The 24,195-nt window shown below is 39.0% G+C and overlaps 1 protein-coding gene across 1 annotated transcript; it reads right to left on the reverse strand.

The window, feature by feature from the left end:
- Positions 1 to 6,127: 6,127 nt before the first annotated feature.
- Positions 6,128 to 23,073, reverse strand: taok1a (TAO kinase 1a). The gene is made up of 20 exons (XM_056263489.1): positions 22,622 to 23,073; positions 14,949 to 15,187; positions 14,758 to 14,829; positions 13,797 to 13,898; positions 13,613 to 13,658; positions 13,350 to 13,446; positions 12,803 to 12,916; positions 12,427 to 12,518; positions 12,257 to 12,350; positions 12,086 to 12,167; positions 11,367 to 11,534; positions 10,978 to 11,193; positions 10,125 to 10,256; positions 9,746 to 9,982; positions 9,473 to 9,601; positions 9,184 to 9,387; positions 8,816 to 9,055; positions 7,871 to 8,083; positions 7,602 to 7,784; positions 6,128 to 7,051 (listed from the first exon to the last, which is right to left on the reverse strand). The coding sequence occupies exons 2-20, from the start codon at positions 15,078 to 15,080 to the stop codon at positions 6,533 to 6,535; spliced, it is 3,072 nt and encodes a 1,023-aa protein (XP_056119464.1). The 5' UTR covers positions 15,081 to 15,187; positions 22,622 to 23,073; the 3' UTR covers positions 6,128 to 6,532.
- Positions 23,074 to 24,195: the final 1,122 nt, after the last annotated feature.

Below are 24,195 nucleotides of genomic sequence, written 5' to 3' on the forward strand. Positions count from 1 at the left end.
GCATTAAACAGCCATATACACAACCATGTAAAATGTTCCCATGAATTTAAGTATTTTTATTTTAAAATGTTTCAAGTTTTTTTTAGACTTCAAACTCAATTAGTAAATTTTGTCTGTTTTACCGGTGGGATTAAACTGTCTTTAGCTGTGAAACAAAAGTGAAAAGCAAGGATACTATTTTTGAGAACAACATTATACCTAAATAAAGGAGACTGGGAAAATTATTACACTGAAAAAGATTATTTAGGTTCGGGGCTTTTTTTTTTTTTTTACCACATTAAATAAAATGTTCTGGTGGCCAAGAATAAACGATTGTTGCCATTTCATCTAACAAGAAGACAAAAGTGAACTGACATTAGAAATGTAGTGTGTGCAACTTAAGGAAAACATCAAGCTGTCAATATAATAATCAATATTGTAAAGAAAATCTCCATTTGAAATGAGATCTCTGCCCCAGCTGACACATACACTCACCGGCCACTTTATTAGGTACACCTGTCCAACTGCTCGTTAACACTTAATTTCTAAGCAGCCAATCACATGGCGGCAACTCAGTGCATTTAGGCATGTAGACATGGTCAAGACAATCTCCTGCAGTTCAAACCGAGCATCAGTATGGGGAAGAAAGTTGATTTGAGTGACTTTGAACGTGGCATGATTGTTGGTGCCAGAAGGGCTGGTCTGAGTATTTCAGAAACTGCTAATCTACTGGGATTTTCACGCACAACCATCTCTAGGGTTTACAGAGAATGGTCCGAAAAAGAAAAAACATCCAGTGAGCGGCAGTTCTGTGGGCGGAAATGCCTTGTTGATGCCAGAGGTCAGAGGAGAATGGCCAGACTGGTTCGAGCTGATAGAAGGGCAACAGTGACTGAAATAACCACTCGTTACAACCGAGGTATGCAGCAAAGCATTTGTGAAACCACAACACGCACAACCTTGAGGCGGATGGGCTACAACAGCAGAAGACTCCACCGGGTACCACTCATCTCCACTACAAATAGGAAAAAGAGGCTACAATTTGCAAGAGCTCACCAAAATTGAACAGTTGAAGACTGGAAAAATGTTGCCTGGTCTGATGAGTCTCGATTTCTGTTGAGACATTCAGATGTTAGAGTCAGAATTTGGCGTAAACAGAATGAGAACATGGAACCATCATGCCTTGTTACCACTGTGCAGGCTGGTGGTGGTGGTGTAATGGTGTGGGGGATGTTTTCCTGGCACACTTTAGGCCCCTTAGTGCCAATTGGGCATCGTTTAAATGCCACGGCCTACCTGAGCATTGTTTCTGACCATGTCCATCCCTTTATGGCCACCATGTACCCATCCTCTGATGGCTACTTCCACCATGTCACAAAGCTCTAATCATTTCAAATTGGTTTCTTGAACATGACAATGAGTTCACTGTACTAAAATGGCCTCCACAGTCACCAGATCTCAACCCAATAGAGCATCTTTGGGATGTGGTGGAACGGGAGATTCGCATCATGGATGTGCAGCCGACAAATCTGCGGCAACTGTGTGATGCCATCATGTCAATATGGACCAAACTCCCTGAGGAATGCTTCCAGCACCTTGTTGAATCTATGCCATGAAGAATTGAGGCAGTTCTGAAGGCAAAAGGGGGTCCAACCCGTTACTAGCATGGGGTACCTAATAAAGTGGCCGGTGAGTGTATAAAGCTTCAATGCAACCATCAAACTGCTAGTAATCATAATTCCATGAATAAAAAGTCAGACATAATGTACTAAATTTATATTTATTACACTGACCAGTGTTCCTCCATCAACACAACAGTAATTACAGAACAGAAAAAATAGTTCATTTATCCCTAGACTTTTGTCTCCTCTGATTCATGAATACTTTAATACAATTTCAAGCCATTTATTCTGTATTTTTAAACTTTTGTATACTCTTTTTAGACATTCAATAACATGATACACGATCTATACATTTTGATACAGGTTACATATGAGTTATAGTGGTGATGCTGAGCCAGAGGACAATGGGTGCGTGTGAAAACAGCATACTAACATACTACTTTTAAAAAGGATTTCAGTATGGAGTACATTAGTATGCCATTTCGACCACAGCAATCGAATACTGATGTTCTTTACAAGAAATGTAGCCCTTCCCCGTAGACCAGCCCCTCTCTATCGCTCCGTTTCATTTCTTTGTAGTGTTGGCGATAGGAGTGTTCAGGTCCATCAGAACTGAAATAACCATCACTCTTTCATAGCCTGTCAACAGGAGAATGCAGTAGTGACCGGGCTTGGCAGCTGTGGGATGGCACAGTGTTTGACCAGAGGTTTGAACCTCCATTATTTAGAAAATAAGTTTGCATTCCATTCTAGTATTTCTCATATATCAGTATTACTTACATATCCCCTAAATTCAGTCAGTAGGACAAGTTTAAAACTAGGATAGAATAAAAAATAAAATGTGTAATCTATATCGGTGGCAGGTATGATATTAACACCACAATTATAAGTAATGGCAACCAAATTCAAACAGCCCTCATCCAAAAGGTACTAAAAAACAAAACAAAACTGATCATTTGTTGGGAAGAATAAAACTAGAAACATTTGCCTGTATCCTTTTAGAACTCTTTTCTGTGCCTTTTATAGCTCTTATGCGGCACCTTCTGACATTCACATGAATGGAGGGTTCAGAATAAAGGTGGCGAGAATACAGAGGACCCGAAACGTTCCTGTGAATTTCAAATACTAATGGAAACACAAAGTGTGCAGAGGTGACATGTAAACACACACTACTCCCTGAAGTTCAACTCTGAGGCCCCGGAGCCCCGAGGCTCCTAGTACACGGGCCAATAACCCCTTTAAAAGCGCAAGGTACATAGTTTACAATTCTTAATATTTCTCTTTTAAAACCTTTTGTCTATACGCATAGAACCTTAATGGGGTGGGTGGGGATTAATAGAATTAATTTCTATTTTAAATCTTTATTTTAAATCAAATATACAATATGAACACTCTCCCCAGACAACGACTCTGGAGTTTGTTAGGTACACTTTATACTTGCTCTTTCACATTAGAGCCGGATCCATTTGGTAATAAGTGGATTTGGACAGTGGGATATTAAGGAAAGGACACGTCCTGCCGGGAGTTTTGTCTTCACCAATGATTGCACAATGGATTCAGAAGGGTGGGGAGGTAACAATGTACTCCATCAGAAGTGTTAAAACGTGAGTAAAAAATTCACAAGGATGAGTCAGTCAACGTGATTCCTGCAGTCAAAGTGATGTAACGCAAACCAACTAGACAAACTCGCTTGGGGGGGGGGGGGGGGGGGGGGGGGGGGGAGTTAGCTTGAAAAATTCCCCGAAAAAGTGCATTCAGGCATCCGTGCGTTCAAACGCTGGATCCAGGTGGAGCTTGGCGTGGGGTGATGGCATGTAAAGCAGAGGGGGAGAGCGAGGGCAGGCAGGGGCATCGGAAGCACAGCTCAAATCCTCACAATACTAGGCACTGACACCTGTGGTACGGGCGGCACAGAGGACAGAAAGAGAGCAGGGGGAAAGGGTTAAAAGATCCCTGCCTATATGGGATGAAATTCTACTCACCGACTTGGTCATCTCAGTCACTTATAACAGCCAACAAATGAGGGAGGAAATGAAAATATATATTTTTTGGGCTAGGAAATCTTTGGGGCAGCTATTGATTTAATAAAATACAAGTAATTACTGGTACCGACACTACCAGTCAAACGTTTGTTTGGACACATCTGACTGAATGCAAATGTTAACTTTTTTAATACTATTTAAAAAGAATCCCAGGATGCACCTCATGAAGTTGGCTGAGAAAATCTGGACATTAACTTTCCTAAAGACCATGTAAATCGAGAAGATATGATTTATTCTACCAAAAATGGAAGAGTATGTAAGTTTGATTCATTTCTGTGAATCATTTTCAGAGAACTGATTATAAACTCAAAATCGAGCGAGTCATCACAAAAGAATCTTCATGAAAGTCTCTGCATGGCATTTCTCCTATGCCTTTGTAAACATAAATGTAGGTAAAAGATAAAAGATAGGACAAAAAGATTTTGTGTGACTATTTTACTTTACAGCATAAAACATTCTGAATCTACTTGGCAACAGCTGTTTGGTTGAAAAAATGCTACTCTCCTCTGATATACACTACCATTCAATAGTTTGAGGTCAGTGAATTTTCCCCCCAAAGAAATAAAGAGCCAGAGGACACATTTAATTGATAAAAAGTGGCAGTAAATACATTTATAATGTTATATATATATATTTCAAATAAATGCCGTTACTTTTATCAAAGAATCCTGAAAAAAAATTTATCATGGTTTTCACAAAAAGCAGCACAACTGTGTTCAACATTGAAAGTAATAAATGTTTCTTGAGCACCAAATCAGCATATTAGAATGATTTCTGAAGGATCACGTGACACTGAGGATGATTCTGAAAATTCAGCTTTGCCATCACAGAAATAAATTACTTTTTAAAATACATAAAAATAGAAAGCAGTTCTTTTTAATTGAATAACATTTCACAATATTACTGCTTTCACTGTAAATGCAGCTTTGATGAGACTTCTTTTAAAAACATAAAAAAAATCTTTCTGACCCCAACTTTTGAACGGTAGTGTATACTCAATATACTAGTATTTAAAATATGGAAAATAGTAATAATAAATAAACAGTAGATGTATCCAAATGTATGACTGGTAGTGAATGAGTGTGAAACAGTGCTATTTAGTGTGGAGGTCATGAGACCATCAAGAGTGTTTGCCTGCTCCTATTAAGTGTCACAAAACTAAGCCTGCTGTCACGACCTTGCGAGGGAAAAAAAAAATCAAGTCATTCATACTCATTACATTCCTAGAGTGCCAAAAACACAACATAAACCTGTCGAAGGTCAGGATACATTCAAACAGGTTCTACATTGTTTTCCTTATGCATTGACAAATGCAGACAACACTAGTAAAAGCGCCAAATAATTAATATCTACCACTTTAAATTATCTAAACTAAAATTACCACATAGACCTTTTGAAAAGAGTAACAGTAAACATACTGGACATCCGCCATCACACACTACAGTTTACGCCTGCATTAATCATTGCCATAACTGAGAACGCTTGTAAAAATATTCCTCGAAACATGACACACTACATAAAGTGCTTCTGCTTGGCAGCTATTAAAAGGCACCTCAAAAGTTTAACACAAGTATTTAGCGTTACATTAAGCTCATTTTTATAAGTACAACCAAATATATTCATAACAAAACACACTCATGATCCAGACCTTAAATGGACCTTCATTACATTGGTGGAATATGTTTAGACTCTAAATTTGGGAGTGTTTTTTTCAGCTACATGAGAACATTCATCTTGGCATGTCTCTACTTAATATTTAAATTATTAACGCATTCAAGGCACTGAACATATATCTGATATCTTAAAGCTGGCATTGTACGCATAAAACAGCACAGATAATGAATAATCAAGAAAGCACCACATCTTAATGTGTCTGGACACCTGATCCAGATGAAAGCTGGCTGACCTAATAAAATGTAGGGTATATCGAAGGCTAAGAAGACTGAAGAAGCCATAACTAAGTTTCTTAATGCAAGTACAGCCAAACAAACAAACATGCTGGAGATATGAAAAGATTTGTGCTTGCTTGCACGATTTAAAATCCTAAACTCGGCAAAAACACACTGCTTGGGCAACACGGCCCCATTGACCTTTACCTGCCGACTAAACATGACAAAAAGGTCTGTAAGGGATTGTCAAAATAAAACTAACGAAAAAAAGTGTATTTTAATTCACATTATTCTCTGCAAAAATACAGTACTTGATGTAGGCAAACTCCTAAATCTTCTCTGCAAATGAATCGTCAAACTTAAAAAATCTAAGAACGAAAACGCTTTCCCTCAAATCAACAGATTGGCCAACTCTCTTCCTAACACAGGCATTACGTATACTGCGCAAACTCAATCCATCTTGATTTCATTCTTTTTTTAAAACCCAAATTGTTTTTCCTAAGAGCATGACAGCAGGCTGACAGCTTAGATTCTATTCTTACATAATCATTACATGCAAATGTTAAGAATTATGGCCAACATCTCCTTTCAACATCCTTTTGGTTTATGAATCCACACATGAAGTGGAGTAAAGCTAAACCAATAAAATATTTATTTTCGATTTTATATATTTATATTTCTTTATAATATAAGCATGAAATTAATCCCATCAAGTGAGCTTTAAATTAGACTAGTGTTTTTGACTCAAGCTCTGCATGGCTGTCAAACAAGCTTCATGCAAAGTTAGAATAGCTATTGACCTGAGTGATATTTACTATAGTTTACCTGCACATCTGCATGTGGGAAAGTGAAATGAGAGAGAAAGAGAAGGAGAAGAGAGGGAGGAGGGTAGATGAGTGCAGTTAGCTCTGCTCTCTGTGCCAGTCTTTAGTGTGGGCCAGTGCGTTCCCCTACCCTGTGTGTGTTTGTGTGTGCAGGGTTGGCACAAACGCACTGGTGTCTATGTAAAGGACAGGTGTGAACCGTTGGATATCTGAGATGTGATGCTGGTGCTCCTACTCATGCCCGGCTCAGTGCGCCCCGCTGAGGTGGTCCTCCTAAGCGCCTGGGGGCTGTTACGCATCCCCACACTGCTTTTTGGCATGGCCCCTGGAGGGCCCGAGGGAGAGTGGCCCCACGGAGGAAGCCCACCTCCTGGGATGGCTTGGCCCCAGCCCTGCTGGGCCTGTGGTCCTCCCTGACTGGAGTGGTAGTGGTGGCTGGGCCCTGAACCAGTGCTGCTGCCCCACTGTGTCCCCTGAGAGCCATCTGAGTGATGCTGATGGGGGATCCAACTGGCCGGGGCCCCAGGAAAGCTGTGGCTGAGGCCCTCAGGAGAGATGTTAGCCAACACCATGTTGCTAAAGCCTAAGCGCATGCTTTCTGAGTCGAAAGCCTCAATCTCTCGGGCCTGGCGCTCCAGCAGGCTACGGATACGCTCCGTGCGCTCGTTCTGCAAGGTAAACATCTCCTCTTCGATCTGCAGAGGACAGACAGTCAGGTTTAATTATTAATATGGTTTTATATAAAGTTTCATGTACGGTAGCCCAAACAATCTGGACACTTAAGGCTTGATTATATATAAATGTCAAATCATTAGTTTTAAATGATAAAATAATTTTTTCCCTGTTCAACATTAAATGAATTGTCCAAATACATTTTGGGACCACTGTAAAAAATAAATACAAGTTTAACTCTTTTTAACAATGTCTGTCTAAACAGATCATACAGCACTTGTGGAGTGGAAAATTGAAACACAATCAAAATTTGAAGCTGGATTTTTATTTTTTCATTTCTCCACTCCACAAGTACAGCTGGTTTTGTGTTTGTGTTGTATTTTTGTCTTTTCCACGCACCTTGTTGGTTTTGTGAAGTTGCACCAGAATAGCCCCATAAGACTTATTATAGAATATATCCTACTCAGCTGCATGACCCCAATATGACAATACTAAATTGGACATATTTTACAAGAACATATAGGAATTAATTCAAACAAAGCTTTTTGGTTGTCTGTTTAAGTGTCCAGAGACCTTAGTCTCCAGCAGGGCCCTCCGGAGAGACACTCTCTGCTCCAGCTCCTTCCTCTCTCGCTCCTGCTGGGCGTCCGTCTGCATCTTGATCTTACTCTGATACGCATTCAATAGCTCCAACTCTTGCTGCAGCTGCATCCTCAGCACCTGACACTCCGCCTCCTGCGCCTCGTCCAGGCGCAACTGAGAGAGAGCGAGAGCGTCGTGTCATTAGATCAGGCATTGATGGTCAAACAGTTTTAGCTTATTGTTTTCTGTCTTGTACTCACAGCCTGTGTGGAGAGCATGTTGTTGATGGTGTGGTCGTACTGCTCGGCGAGGATGGCTAGTTTCCTGGTTTGCTCCTCCTTCAGTCTCTTCAGCATGGTCTTGTGTTCGGGTTTTGGCGTGCTCTCCAGCAGGTGGTTTCGCAGGGCTTTGTACTGCCGGGTCTGGATCTTACATGTATCCTGAAACTGTTTCTTGATCTGGAGCTCTTTGGACTGTCAGAGAAACAACATGATGGCAAAAACATCAGTAAACAGAATTAGTTAAATAAATCAAGTAATTAGACATGTGCAAAGGGTTTCCTCAGGGGCATTCAAATAGGATGTGTTAACGTGTTCAAAAACAAATGGATTGAACACAAAAGAATGAAATCGAATGCAGCGGTCCTCACTAATTAACTAGTTGGTTGGTGGAAGGTTCGCTAATCAGGTAACACTTTATTTAAGGTGATGTAGTTACACGTTACTACATGCACTTTCTATAATAATAACAGTTAATTATGCATAATTACACGTTACTACATGCACTTTCTATAATAATAACAACAGTTAATTATGCATAATTACACGTTACTACATGCACTTTCTATAATAATAACAGTTAATTAATGCATAATCACAAGTTCCTAGCCCTAAACCAAAGTCTAACCCAAACCGTAACTCTATAGTAAGTACATGTAGTTCATTAATAGTACTCAGTACTTATTTAAGTAAGTACAATGTTACTATGTTACCATAAAATAAAGTGTTATTTAAAAAACATTGTGACCCGTTCATCTAGAAGCAATCGGCTGGATCAAATTTTTCATGACCAAACTAATCTTATTTTTATTTATTTAATCAGTTCGGTTGCCATCCCAGTTCAACCACTATGCTATACACCCACCAGACTTCTTTTCAAGGACTTGCAACTTACAACCTTGACTAAGAAAGCTAGAGTGATTTTACCTTGAGGCTCTTAGGCTGCTGTCGGACCTCCATGACGTGTTTGCGTCTGAGCTCCCTCTCCCTGCGCTTGTTGTACTCCAGCTGGTTGGTGAGCTCGGTTTGGTGCTGCAGGCGGATCTGCTCCGCACGCATCTTCTGGATAGTGCTCAGGTGCCTGAACTCCAGCTCCTGCATGGACTCATGGTGTCGGAGCAGCATGGCGTGCTCCAGATCCTTCTGCGTCTGACGCTTGTTCAACTCCTGAGAACAGACACATGTCAGACTGATTAATGTCACTAATTTCTGGCTCGGTTTAAAGCCCAAAACTGGAGACATAAGGAGTCCTAATTTAGATTTGTGAGTTTATGTAAAGCTCTCTGCCTGCTGACCTCTCTCATGAGATCTTGCTCCACGTTGTGACGTGCAATGAGAATGCGCCGTTTGAACCTGCGGCACTCGAGCTCTAGATATTGCCGCTGTCGGCGGAGTAGGTTGGCCTCCTCCTCTGCCTGGAAGTGCTGGAAGTTCTCCTTCTTCTTGGACAGCCACTCCTGCTTCTCCTTCTTTGGTGTGGACTGGTTCTCATTCAGCTCCTGCAATGAAAAAATGCAATAAATGGGAATGTGTAACGGAATATAACGAGGATGAGAGTGAGGCTGTCCAGAGTGGCTTCCTGACCTCTTTGAGCTGTTCCTTGCGCAGTTTGTACTCGCGTTTCTGAGACTCCAGGAAGCTGTTGAGCTCCTTCTTCTGCTGGCTCTGAATATGCTGCATAAATTTCTTTTCATCGTTGGTAAAAGTCTTGGCCTGATAGGCAGAATAATGCATTATAAACAGATCATTAATTCTGTCAGTTCAATGTTTTTAAACTATAAACATCAATAATTGATGACGTTTCAATACATCTTCAGCTCTTTTATGGTTTGGTTTTGTATGATAATGTTTCATTACATCTTTCTCCATGGTGCCTTGGTGCTTCTTGATGAGTTTGTCCATCTCGGCAGCAAAGCTGTTCCTCTGATTCTCCAGTTCTTTGTCTAACTTGAGTCTGTGCTCGTCCATCTCACCCTTCAGCTTGTTCTCGAGGGCCAGGAGGTGTTTCTGGTGCTGCCTGCGCATACGTTTGTAGCCAGACATCTGCTCGCGCACCTCGGAGTCCTGCTCGTGTTCTTGAATCTGACGCGTCACCTAGGACACACAATGACAAGCGCTTGACCAGCAGAACAGAAAGTAGCTTTGTGTAGTAGAAACAGTGAACTGTTCAACTTGAAGTGATCAGAGAGCAAACAGACTCCCTGAATCTGTTCTTGGGTGGTAATCTGGCTCTCACCAGGGAGGCTGTGCGGATGGTGGCAAAGTGCTCTCGATTCCGGTACTGACGTCGTGGTGTCTGTGCTGGGGGAGACTGGGGCTCCGTGGGCTGTTTCTGAGCCTCGGTTTCTTCCTGGTAGCTTTCTTCCTCCTTCAGACACATTAAGCGTATTATTACCAAATAGGCCATGCATATGTTCAATGTACTTTAGAATTCAAAGACAGTCAAAGAGCGGTTACAAAGGTCTCACTTCTTAAACTTAAAGTTTTGTGTCCTGCATTAATACTTCAAGCATTTTAGTACTCAACATTAACTACTAAAACTTTCATTTAACTTTTAGCGGTTTTGACTTAACTAATAATTTAGTTAAGCCATTGACCAAACTGCAAAATCCGGCCCACAATGCAGTTTATTCTGTCAAAAAAAAATGACTGATTGAAAAATGTAATTGTTTTTTTGTAATGTTTAGCGGTCTGTAACTACAATACGGTGCTAAAAAGAAATGGGGAACATTTTATTTAAATAATGATGTAAAAGGTTGTACAGAAAACACTGAAAAATGCATGTAGGTGATCAGAATTTTTTTCATCCAAAAGTAACAAGTACTGTTTTTTTTTATTTTCACATATGTGAAAAAGGCAGTACCTTGTAAACAACTTTTTTTTACTATAAAAACATGAATGGTGTCAGCCAATCAGATTAGAGCTGGCCAGATCGAGAAAGTGGTAAACAGTCTGTAGGAGTATCCTTTGTGACTGATCAACCTATGTCTTACGTGCTGAAGTAATGGTGACTGAGTGATGCATGCACTTTGCATATAATACAAGCAAGAGAATAAATGTGAATGTAAATACAGTGGACGTGCACGAACCGGTTTGACGTGGATCATGGAGCTGTTGGGTATGATGGTTTGGTCTTTTTCCATCAGGTCCACCTCGCTCTTGTTGTCATCGGTGGCGTCTGTGGCGTCAGGCAGGCTGTTAACCGAGCTGCTCTGTGAACTCGCACTGATGGACATGCTAGGGATGGACTGGTTACTGCCCACACTGTTCACTGTGCCCGTGCGGCCAGCACTGTGCTCCACTTCCTACAACACAATAAATAAATAGAAACATCTCTTCAGTAAAAAAGTGTTGAGGCAATGCATGTCTATAGACCAGGACAAAAAAAACGTCTCCCCTCTGCAGGAAGACTGTAAAACACATTTGACAGAGCACCAATGGTTGAAGGAAGACGAGATATGCTATTACAACAACTGACCTCCTCGTCGTCTGGGACCTCTGCCGCAGGGCCATTGTGGGCCTCCTGGAAGAGGATCTTTTTCATCTTGCGGTACTGCAGGTTGTCCAGCTCTCTCACAGCATCTTTGGTGCGCTGGATCAGGTCCATAAGCACCGACTCTGGCCGCTCGCGCTGGACAAATGCATGCTGCACACAACAAGACAAGGTTATGATGATCAAGATAAGGAGGATCAGATGCTTTAAAAGAAACTGAGTGAGAATTTTTACTTTAATGTGTTAATCTACCTGTTCAATTCAAGCTGATCATATTTCAAACACAATCATTTCTCACGCTGTAAATTCTCCTAATTTTGTTAATTATGTACTCTACCGTTCAAAAGTTTATGGTCAGTAAGATCTTTTTTTTTAAAGAAATGAATAATCTTACAAACAACTTTTTTCAATATTTATAATAATAAGAAATGTTTCCTGAGCAGCAAATCAGCATATTAGAATGATTTCTGAAGTATCATGTGACACTGAAGACTGAAAATTTTATTAAAATAAAAAATAATAGTACTTTACATTGTAATAATATTTCACATTATTGCTAGTTTTTTTTATTGTATTTTTGATCAAATAAATACACCCGTGGTGAGCATTAGAGACTGGATAAAAATATTTTATTCATAAAATATTCAGGAAGAACTCACTGAACTCCATACTTCAGTTTGAACAGAGTACTTTCTTTAACTTACTTTCAGCAGTTCTTCAGAGTTGGGTCTGTCCTGGGGCAACTTCTGTAAGCAGGAGTCCACAAAGTTTCTGAAGTAATCCGTCCTGGGAAAAGAAAGAGCAGGATATTTTTAAATAACACGGGATTTCTCTAGTGTTCATTAACCTTCCTCAACTCGAAGCTATCAACTCACCATTCACTGGACTGTAGGGATGGACTCTCATTCTGCGCGATATGGTATAAGGCACTCATTGCATTCATGTTGAAGAGCGGAGGTTTCCTTTCAGCTAGAGGAGAAAAAGACTATTAGAAACTATTAGAAAAAAAAATTAAGTCTATATGAATCATATTATTTCATCTCACCTAATTCAATACAGGTTATTCCTAGAGACCAGATGTCAACCTTTCCATCATACTGACCCTCATCCATGGCCAGAATCACCTCTGGGGCCATCCTAAAATAGAAGAAAAAGCAGATATTGGAGAAAAACAGAAGATTTCAGTGTAATGTAATGCAACCATAAACTATTAATAATACATTTTAGTAGTTGGCAGGCCTAGGCAGAATCTAACGATACAACTTTTAATGCTTAAAATCTGATTAACCAACATTTAGGCTCATTTAGGCACGACAAGCAGACTTGCCTATGATTGATTCATTTATATAGTTTGATGAGGTCTATGAAATTTATAACTGTTGAAATTCTCAGAGATAAATAGGAAAAAATGTGCGACTCACCAATAAGGAGTCCCTACAAATGAATTAGCAGGAGAAGCGATAGAAGCAGAACCGAAATCTGCCAGCTTCACCTGTCCAGGCTCTGTGAGCAGGATGTTCCCAGCCTTGATATCCCTGTCAAACAGCGGAGTAAAAGGGTGAACTTACAAAACTGAACTGAACCCCTGCGATGGCATCATTACTCCAGTCTTCAGTGTCATGTGATCCTTCAGAAATCATTATAATATGTTGATTTGGTGCTCAAGAAAAATTTCTTATTATTATCAGTGTTGAAAATGTTTTTCCTGATTAATCTTTGTGGAAACCATGATACATCTCCATTCAGAAGTTTGGGGTAAGAAAGATAAAAAAAAATAATATATTTTTTAAAAAGAGCACCGACAATAATTGATAGAAAAATATCTATATGTTATTATTATTCAGGTTTGATACTAAGAAACTAAATATTATATGTATATATATATCTAAAAACCATAACCATATATATATATATATATATATAGCCAGATTTGGTACTAATAAACTCTTCACTAACATGAGAACTCACCTGTGAATCATGTTGTGAGAGTGGAGGTACGCCAACCCCTGCAAAGCACCATGAGTAATCGCTGCTATCTCCATCTCTTGTAAAGGTTTTTTGTGTACTGCGAGTAAAAAAAAAAAAAAGTTTATAGAGTTCTCTCTGGAGATAAACAAATACTTCCATAAATAAATGCTTATTTTTGCTCATAACAGGAGGATGTATATAGAGAGCACATATCTTTGCAGCTAATCATCACATTAAGCAAGCATCAAAACATCCAAGCATACCCTCGAGAAGATCTGAGGCGGACCCCAGACAGTACTCCATAGCCAGCTAGAGAGACAGAGACACATTTCAGCATGTAATCCAACAAATATAATTACATCATATGCAGAACTGCCACCGATATAGATACATATGTTCACATAAGGCTACGTGAGCCAGGTCAGGTCACAGGGTCAGGTTTCTTACCCATGCTGTGTGCTCTCGCAGGTAGCATCCTTTATATTCTATGCTGTTTGGATGCTTTATCCTCTGAAGGAATTTCACCTCCTTTATTATATCTTGCCATTTCTAGAAAAAAAGATGAGACTAGATTAGAAAGTAATCAGTTTTGCCAATTAATCAATTCATATGAAACTACACATAATGTAATTAGACCTGCATATACAGTAGTTATGCAAGGAAAATGCCTCTCTGGTCGGCAGGAGCAATATATATATTTTTTACCCTGATTAGAAGTGCAGGTTAAAAAGACATGACATGATTTGTCATCAAATAAAAAAAGAGTTTATTCCTGTCTTTTTATGAAAAGATAGGATTCAGATAAACAGTGATTGGATCCTTATCTTTTTGTTTTCTGTCTACAAGAACTGTCCTCTTTGAGCCATAAGTTACAGTCCTCCAGTGTTATTTTAGTATTATTTATATATTATAATAGTATTTATTCATGTTTTGAATTAGATTTAATTTGAGTATAAATAGAGTATACATTTTAGTCATTTTGTTATGTTCTTTTGTCATTTTATTAATTCTATTAATCATTATTTTTTTATGTATGTCAGTTTTAGTAATTTTAGTTCTTCAACTTGAACTTTTTTTTATTTTAGTTAATTGCCAAGACAACACTTCTAAGTTTTTTTAAAAAAAAGTTTTTCCATTTATAATTAAAAAACACACTTTTTAGTTAATAACAAAATTGTTATATTTTAGTTAACAATAACAACATTGCTGCACATTCACCTCATTAAACCTTTAACACGTCTACTCGTGAATAGAAAAATACAGTGTGCATCAGAGCTCTGGTTAAATAATGAATCATGGGATATACAGTATGCATAGGCTACAGTCTGGAGGGAGACACAATCATGTGTAATCTCTCTTAACTCAGCATAGCACTTATAATAGTATTATAAATAGTATTTATTTTCACCTCATTAGACTGTTTTCCACTATATGACATTTTCTTGATGGCCACCACCTCTGAGGTCCGCACATCCCGTGCCTGTAAAAATAAATAAACACAAAATTCAGTAGAAGAATGATTGACTGTGTTTCCTCACAACCTAAAATAAGCAAACAGAGTTTAAAAGCCATTTTCTAGGGAGATGCAAAAGTACTCACAAAGTATACAGCACCGAAGCTGCCATGACCGATCTCCCTCAGGTCTGAGAATAGTTTTTCGGGGTCTTCTTTAAAAAAGAGATCTGAGATCTCGGGGTCTTTCAGACTCCCCGCGCGAACAGCGTTGGGCATGCTGGGAGGGGGCGGGGCCGCAGCCGCCAGTCACTATCTGGGTCTGCGACACGACAGCCCCCACTGATGGCTCATCTGCAAGACAGTGGCCTCATATGGACCAAAACCTGACAGAAAGAGAGAGAGACAGACAATCATTAGCATTTCATTGATAAAAATAGGGATTCAAAATATGCAGAGGGATTTATATGAGAATATTTGTGAAAAATCAGTTTGTTAAAATTCTGAATCCCAAATTTTCAATGGGGACTCAGACGTTTGGACTTCACTGTATATGTCAACACTCCTGTGCTAAGAATTATGAATGAACAGAAAGGGGGGATCATAAAAGTTCTGTGCACTAGAAAACTCTAAGAGAAACTATGTGCTTAAACTGCTGTTTAACTGCTCCGGGTTTGCGCATTACAGCAGATGTGGTCACTGAGCTTGACAGTGAGTTCCTCTTGTGAGCCTAAGAGAGAGGGAGAGAGGAAGTGTGCGGGAGACAACCAAGAGCTGCAGTCATAACACCGGTGGCCCTCCCATTCTTACAAACACACCGCTCCCACGACACAGTTTTCAACTAAAAACAGAAAACTTTTTATGCATTTTGGCTGTTCATTTACACGACAACAGCGTTTTGGGGGCCTGAAAACGCAAACTTTTGAAAACATTACCGTTGACGTTTTGTAAAAACGGAGATGCTATGAGCGTTACATGTTCAGTCTACACGCGCGTAGTTTCTTTACAAAGTGACATCGCCAACTACTGGCCTGGCATGCATAATACAGCGTTTATAGTCGTTTGGCGGATCGGTGTGAACGGGTATCGTTTTGACAGCGCTGTTGTCTCTACGTGGAAAAACCCAAAGGAAAAACGTTTCCGTTTTAAGTACATTGTTGTTGGGCAAACATACCCAGAACATCAAACTCCTGAATGACACCACAGCCCTCAGCTTCCTCATCCAGCCTTCTGCTCCATTTTAAACCATTCTGACCACAGAATATGTCAAGCCATCCCTTACACAGCTGACCAAGTCAATCATTTTCATTTTCAGTTCAAAATGTGTTTTAACTATTCAAATCTGATTTAACAGTTTTTTTATGTCATCACTCAAATCCCCACTTCACAAGTCTCCACAAGGCACTTTTTATACATCATAATATAATATGAACATGCTATAACGCAACTGTTATCAACAATAAGAAATGTTTCTTAGGTACCAAATCGGCATTCGGCATTGATTTCTGAGGGATCATGTAACACTGAACACTGGAGTAATGATGCTGAAAATTTAGCTTTGCTATCAAATTAATAAATTAAAATATAGATTAAATTAGAAAACAGTTATTTTAAATTGTAATTATATTTCAAAACATTAGTGTTTTTACTGTATTTGTGACTAAATAAATGCAGCCTTGGTAAACATAAGAGACTTCTTTAAAAAAATAAAATAAAATAAATCGCCATCCATTTAAAAATCTTACTGACCCCAAACATTGAAGGTTTTGGGATTCACACGGAAACAAACTTGATTACTATATTTATAGAGTACTAAAGTTGAAATAAAATTGTCTGATAGAGATGATCATGATGTATATAAAAGAGACAGAGACGGAAATATCCATCTTCCTCTGATGCAGGTGGAGTGGTTTATTGGCGAGAGGCTGATGTTAATAAGCGGAGTGTCAGAGCAGTCAAGCACACTCCGGCCAAAACTCAGGAGAGGGATCGCTTCCAGCACCGGCTCCCATCTGAAGCCCAGCAACAACTAGCACATCAGTTTCCATGGCAACATCATCTCTTAGCCAATGGCCAAGAAGCTGCAAACTACCCTCTCGAACGATGTTTATCTGCTTACGTGCATGACTGACTAACTGACAGAGCGATATAATAAGAGACATCATGACACCTGGTTCACAGCTGTACGCGTCTGAACTGAATCATTCCAGATAGACGCACCTTATAATCTTTCTGTTGAGAATTTCTTCAGCTCCGCTGCGTCACGGTTCCTAACATCCGTCACTATTCAAAATGCGAACCCTGGGAGTTTGCATAACTATTTCACCACCTTGTCCATGAGTGAACAGCTAAAATCTACACATAAAAGGAAATATGCCATCATCATAAAACACAATTATTATTATTACATCAGTTGGTTTTGGACTAGAAGTTGCTGGCTCATACATAAGACTGAGTTGTGATGAATGAAATTGACTTCATACCCTGAGGCTACGGTTCACACTGTCATTCCAAATCCGATTATTTGTATCCGATTGGAATCTGCACTACATTTTGACAGTCCACAGTGTGAATCGCAACTGTTGAGATCCGATTTGAGTGCCCCATGCCGCTCTTTCATTTTCTGGAATATCTGCATTGGTTTATGGCAATGAGCGTTGGTGTTAGGTATACACCAAAAACAACAACAACAACCACAACATGGAGGGGTTTGCAATACAGATGTTGTCTTAGTTTACAACATGTCAATGTGTAGCCGCCGCACTGGACTACTGTGTCTTATCAGGCAAAAGCAGAAACGTAGAAGGCTGGTATGTGTGGCTTTAATTTGTGCTGTCGTTTCTGCCGGTTTCAAAACATATCTCCTTTATACTGTAATTTTCTGCTCATCCAGCACTTTGCAACAAAACAACCTTGCTTCTGCAAAGACTTTCAACATGTTTCCTATAACAACATCTGATGTTTATGTATTACGTGGCATGAGAAAGACACATAAACCATGTGAAATTCGTTCAGAGCGGTCAGACTAGAAACGGATTTCCAGAAATGCGATTTGACTAGGATTTCGAAACATATGTATGTAGCTCGAAACGAATTTGTAAAAATTTTATGTGATTTTTGGCCATTCACAGACTTGCTAAATCTGATCGGATTTCATTCGTATATGCACAAAAAAACTCATTTGGATAGACGGTCTGAACGTAGCCTAATCTGCCAATATTTTAAGGAACAGTTCACCCAAAAATGAAAACTGAATTCTGTCATCATTTTCTCCCCTAATCATGTTGTTCCAAACCTGAATGACTTTACTTCTTCTTTGAAACATAAAAAATATTTTGAAGAATATTAAACTGTTTTTGCCCATAAAATGAACGTCAGCGGGGTCAAATCAAACTTTAGCTGTAACTATTTTAGGATATTGCATAAAAAAAAAACACTGAATAGAAACACCAAGATGGGCATAAATTCTAAAAATTACACATACAAAACTTATGTGCTCAATCAAGGTGGATACTTTTTTTCCGATAAGAAGACATGAGCATAAACTAAGATGGAAACACACACTATTACTGAAAAAAAGGCACATCCTTGGGATTCATAATTCATCTAAACTTTAACACTGACCATGTGGTCATAGTTATGCAAACAGCCTGCATTCCCACTGTGTGCTTTATTAGTAAACACCATCAAACTATAGCCACATAGGAATGACCTCATTCTAAAATAGCGCTTTGTTTGTTGCTGGAGCTCGTTGGGTTCTGGACGCCTCTCCCCCCTCAGAGAGACGCTCAGATGATCGGCTGCACAGACACAATGCTGAGAGCTCAGGGCTGATGTCTCAGTCACAAGACCGGCCCGAGTGCCGTCCTCCCACCGCACCAGCTGCCTCACACTCTCTCTGCCCACACACACACACACACACACACATCAACCCACTCAAATCACACCGTCCCGTTCACCTTTACACAAGCGTGAGCACTATATGCAGAGCTGACAGATACACTAACTATATCTGAAAATGCTCACTGTCACTGGGCCACACATCATGCACTATTTAGGGTGTCAGGCATTTTGACAGGCTGTTTGAGCTTGAATTTATATTTGTTTATATATTATGACACCAAATAACCATACGACACTGATGAATGAGTTAAGTGTAATGATAAGGTCCACATAGCATGAAGGTAAATGTGATCAAGGTCACCTTAAGGAAGTAAATATCTACCGTTTATGATTTCATGATCCTGGGTGGCAGTGGCACATCCTCGGGATTCATTTAAAAAAAATGACATCCTTAATTTGAGATGTTACCTTCTTGAAATAAAGCCATTTAAGCCCAATATTTTTTATATTTAAATATTCTTAAATACATTTTTTATAGTTTAAAATAAGTGTTTTCTATTTTTTTATTTTTTTTTATTAAAGAATTGTTTTTATAGTTTTACAATATCAAAACCGTGGTACAGGTGTCTTATGGAGGCAATCATCCATCAACTGGTAGTTCAAGGATCGGGTGAAAAACCCCCAAAACAAAACAAAAAACAAAACAATAAAGACATTCAACATACATTCTCAAGAAAAATCCGAAGAGGGGACCAAATACGCCAGAAATATTTAGACCTCCGGCGTAAGTCACAAGTTAGTTTTTCTAAAGGAAGGAAAATGGCAATTTGATTCATCCACATTAACAGAAGGGACATGAGGAGTGGACCACAACAGAAGCATACATTTTCTTGCTAAGTAGGTATACAGATGTAAAACACATTCTAGATCATGGTTCAGGGTGTAATTCAGCTTTACAATTCAAGAGATAGCAAAAGGCTCTAGGATGTTCTGTGATGCATCCAATTTGATACCTCAATTCATATTCATTGACATGGAATTTAAGAAATTAAATCAGTGATGCAAAGCAATCATGCTAGCTGCCAGATGCTTAGCATGTGACACAGGCTGTAAGGGCAGGACTTCGAAAGACAGAAAGAGATGACACCCCATCATCAACAGACACACACAGAAGGAATGTGGCAGGACAGGACGACACAACAGGAGGGCAGGAACAGCCTACATGATGTCGTTTTCTTTCACTCACGGTTTCTCTACTTCCTGTTCACTCAGCTCATGTGCTACTGGCACTTCAAATCTCCCATCAACCGTTTCAGTGCTAATCAGCTCTTTAAGTCAACATCAACATTCTTCACTCCTTCACTCATTTCCTTCGGACTTTATCTCATTTTACAATGGACTGACAAGTTTAAACAAAACTCAAAGTCAACGCAAAGCCGAGCCACGCAAATGGAGAAATGCTGAGTTGCTATTCAGGAATGTGTGAAAAGCTAAAAAACAGAACTGCAACTTGGGTCTGCTACCGCAGAGATGTGAAATACAAGAACATATCTATATCGGTCCAAAAACCCAGCTTGTTCATGCATAATATTATCAAAAATGTCATTTCTAACTTACACTTTAGATATTACTATTACTGTCCTACACATCTATATATCCCCGTTCATAGACACCGTCCGGTTAGGACTATAGCTTAAAAGAATCGTCAGGATATCAAACCCTCTCCTTAATCAAGTATCACAACATCCTTTAAATTCAGATGAGGAGGAATGTCTAGGAAACTCCTCTGTCCAAGCAGGGAGTTCCCCTCATTTGCCAGACAAACAGCAGCACAACTCTGAGTCTGACCCAGTCCTTCTCCACAGGGAGAGCTTTAGAGATGCTGTCCCGTGCCGGCGGTGCACCGCTGAGTATTTATAAACACTGAGTATGACCTTGCGAGTGATTAGGCCCTGCATCCTAGCTGCACCTGTGGAGATCATTTCATCTGGAAATAGTACCATGGCCATTATTTTGTAGACCATTCTAGCTGCTAAGTATTTATATTATTGTTCTTTCCAAGCAAAACATCTAAATTAACGTATAATTAGTCTCTTGCACAAAATCAATTTTACTTTTCAATACATTTTTGAAAAAGCCCTTGATGCTTCTTTAGGATACATTTGGCCTGGTTTTTTTTAAAACAATAAACAAAACAAAAATGTCTTTATAATATACTTCCAGAAAACAGGCCAAATAATAGCAAAGCTGTACACATGACGATAGTACAAAGTGTTCACTGCTGTAAATATTAATAATTTAATTGATATAGTATTTCATTATTATAATAAAAACAAACAAATATGATCCTTTGTGACAAATATAAAAATATAAGTTTATAATTTTGTGATGGTCCCAGTGAAAATATTGGGCCAGCAATAATAATATATTTTTTAATAATAATAATAATAAAAATAACAAACAAACATAAATATAATAATAATATGTAAATATTACGACTAACAATTTAATAAGTTATAATAAATAATATAATAAATGTAAAATGTATACATTTATTATACTATAATATGTACAATTCTGAACTACTGTGCCAGCAATAATAACAATAATAATAGTAGTAATAACAATAATACACATACATAAAAAGTATTCTATGCAAATATTAAGACTAACAATTTATTTATATATTTTTACATTCGTAATAATAATAAATAATATAATAAATGTATAATTAATACATGTATTATACTATCTACGCAAGTAAAATTCTGAACTAATGGGCCAGCAATAATTCTACTACTACTAGTAATAAATAAACTGTTGTTGAGCACTTAAATATAATAACCATAATTAATTGCAATACTCAGGAGGACAAAACTCAAATCTGGTCAGTGCAACACCAAAGCTCTCACACTGCGAGAACAGCTATACATTTAGGATATTTCAGACAATTACAATCCTGCATGGAAAGAATCAAAACTGATAGCCCAAACTTGTGCTAGTCACTTGATGACATCAATGATAATCAGAGGTCTGATATCAGATGGATGTGGGAGTGGAGACCCCGAGGGCTCAGTGTAACGGATGCTGTGCGGAGAGAGGACAGAGGCAGCAATGAGGTCAGAGAAAGACAATCACGGTGGAGAAAGCAGCCAGTGTCTCTCAACAACAGAGGCACTATTCAGACTCTCAATCACATACCACCAGTTTGCATGTTTATGAGCAATGCAAAGCCATAAACAAATGCAGCAGAGTTTCACTGCATTACAATCAGAGCTGCCATTTCCACTGTGGCAGGGCAAACTCAGCATACGGGCACCAATATACAAGTAGCAGAAGCAATGATAATGTCTAAGAGCCATTTATGAATCATCAGATCTATAACAATAAAGGCAGCATCCCGCTGACAGACAGTCATTATGGAAACTTCAAAATGTAAACAGTAGGTCCATCCATCATTATCATTCAGTCTCAACTGTACAAATACATCTAATTAAACGGCTGTTTACACACGGATACATCAGCCTGGAGATGATAAACTGCACGTTCACTTAACATGAACAGCATGTTTGTATTTCAGATCACAATAAATATACACATCTTAATAGATATGACACATATGATCATAATGGACAGAAATAACTTAGACAAGCTCTCCTGGTGACATCCCTATTACTCACAGATTACACACCCCAGAGCTACAATCCTAACATACACATGCATTTCTACATGGCTGAATATGAAGATGATTTGTTAACTGCTTCATCACCTGCAGCCAAACTTCTACAGTCAAACCCATGACTTGGGTGGAAACTAATAAACTTAGATCAAAACAGTTGCGTTATAATGTTAATTTACTGGAATCGGTTACAGTAAACCGACAAAGGTTTAACTAACCCCTTCTGTTGTGTTGAAAAACAGGAAGTGTTTATTTTGACATGAACTTAAGTTAGCAGAAGAGCTAACAGCTCACTTACCCTCCCAACAGGCCAGGATGAGCAGCCAGCCCGAGAAAACTCCTCCGACCGCAACAACAACAAACCCAAGAGACAGAAACACGCCTACCGACCCCAAATCAGTCCCCCAAAACGTATCGATCGCTGTCAAGCATGAGAGTTCGCTGAAGAAACTCCTCCAGCCCGGGTGCTGGTTAACGGTGGCCCAGCAGCTCTTCACTCTCCCGGGCTACTGCTGCTAAAGATGGCGTCCGAGACAGATCCACTCCCTGACGGCTTAAAAACAGAGATAAACACGGTCCCTTTTCAGACCGACGGCGGGACCACTTCACAGATTCGGTCCGAAATTCTCGAGACTGTTGTTTTTTGAACCAGTGTGTTTGGGCTGTGGGGTGATGATCATGTTGTGATGGTGGCTGTGATTTTTCTCTCTCTGCCCTCCTCTAGTGATGTCCGATTCGCCAACGATTCATTCTTTTTGAACTGAATCATTATTTGACTCGCTCGAGCCGATTCGCAATGCGCTTGAGCATCTTATCATGGTGCGAATTATTGTTCTCTAAAGTTTCTTTTTTCATCCCCTAAAAACATATTTAAAATAGGTTACATATTATCTATATACAGTAGTACGCGTTTATAGCGTTTTCAAGCAACGTTGTGGTATCCATTCCACACACTTTTCTGTACATAAGTCGTTTGTGGAGGTAATCAATGGTAGGCCTACTACGTAGCTCTATATTTTGGCTAATTAAACAAAAGTTAATACAAAACAAAACAAAACACAGGGATAAACAGGTACACAGTGGTATACTTTTAGAATCGTTTTTAGAGCGCGTTGGAGTGGCGACTTAAACGATTCTATGATTCGTTTTTTTTTAACCTGTTCAAGAAGAGAGTTGATTCACTTTCGCCTTGGTTCCTGGAACTCCAGTTCCGCCCTCCCAATGTGGAAAACTCCCACCGGCCCCAAGAGACAGAGCATTAAAACCTCAATAGTAAACAACTAGCCTATAGCCTACACATAAATATGTTCTTTATCAATATTTAAGACATTGTTTGCTGGGGCTGCCAAAATCTTTGAGGAATAAGTTCTGTCATGGTCTTACATTCTTATTTTCCAATAGAGGAGCATTAAGATATCCCACCCTGATCCATTATGATGTTAATTGCAGCATGGCAGTTCTGGAGAGGTAAACACAGATGAAATCAGAGGAAAATGTAATGAAACGTGATTCCTGTAAAATAAGCAGCATTATGATTATATTTGTTGGAACTTTTTGAGTAACACATTTTTAAACGTGTATCGCATAAAGTTATCAGTTTAACATATGGGAGTATCATGGAAACATTTTGGAAATTTAGAGATTATAATTATGATATAGCCTAGGCCTACTATATGCTAGTGCGTATGATGATGATGACTATGATGCCTTCTCAAAGAAATGTAAATGATTATAATGATTTTTTCTTGTGTGTCTGAAGTTTGAAACCCCACCACCACTCACACAAATGGATTTGAAGATAACTAGGACAAGCAGAGAACAACTCATAAAAATCAAATGTAAAGGATTACAGCTTGCCTCTGTTGTAATCCC

The sequence above is a fragment of the Rhinichthys klamathensis genome, unplaced genomic scaffold (assembly GCF_029890125.1).
Source record: "Rhinichthys klamathensis goyatoka isolate OS25496 unplaced genomic scaffold, OSU_Roscu_1.1 h1tg000206l_1, whole genome shotgun sequence".
In the NCBI taxonomy this organism is placed as follows: Eukaryota; Metazoa; Chordata; class Actinopteri; order Cypriniformes; family Leuciscidae; genus Rhinichthys; species Rhinichthys klamathensis.

Bases quoted from the DNA above. Each gene is read 5' to 3' on its own strand.
- taok1a (XM_056263489.1), bottom strand. From the start codon at position 15,080: ATGCCCAACGCTGTTCGCGCGGGGAGTCTGAAAGACCCCGAGATCTCA. The intron at 12,519-12,802 runs GTGAGTCGCACA...CTTCTATTTTAG, and splicing joins TTTGTAGGGACTCCTTATTG to GATGGCCCCAGAGGTGATTC. The intron at 9,983-10,124 runs GTGAGAGCCAGA...TGTGTGTCCTAG, and splicing joins CCATCCGCACAGCCTCCCTG to GTGACGCGTCAGATTCAAGA.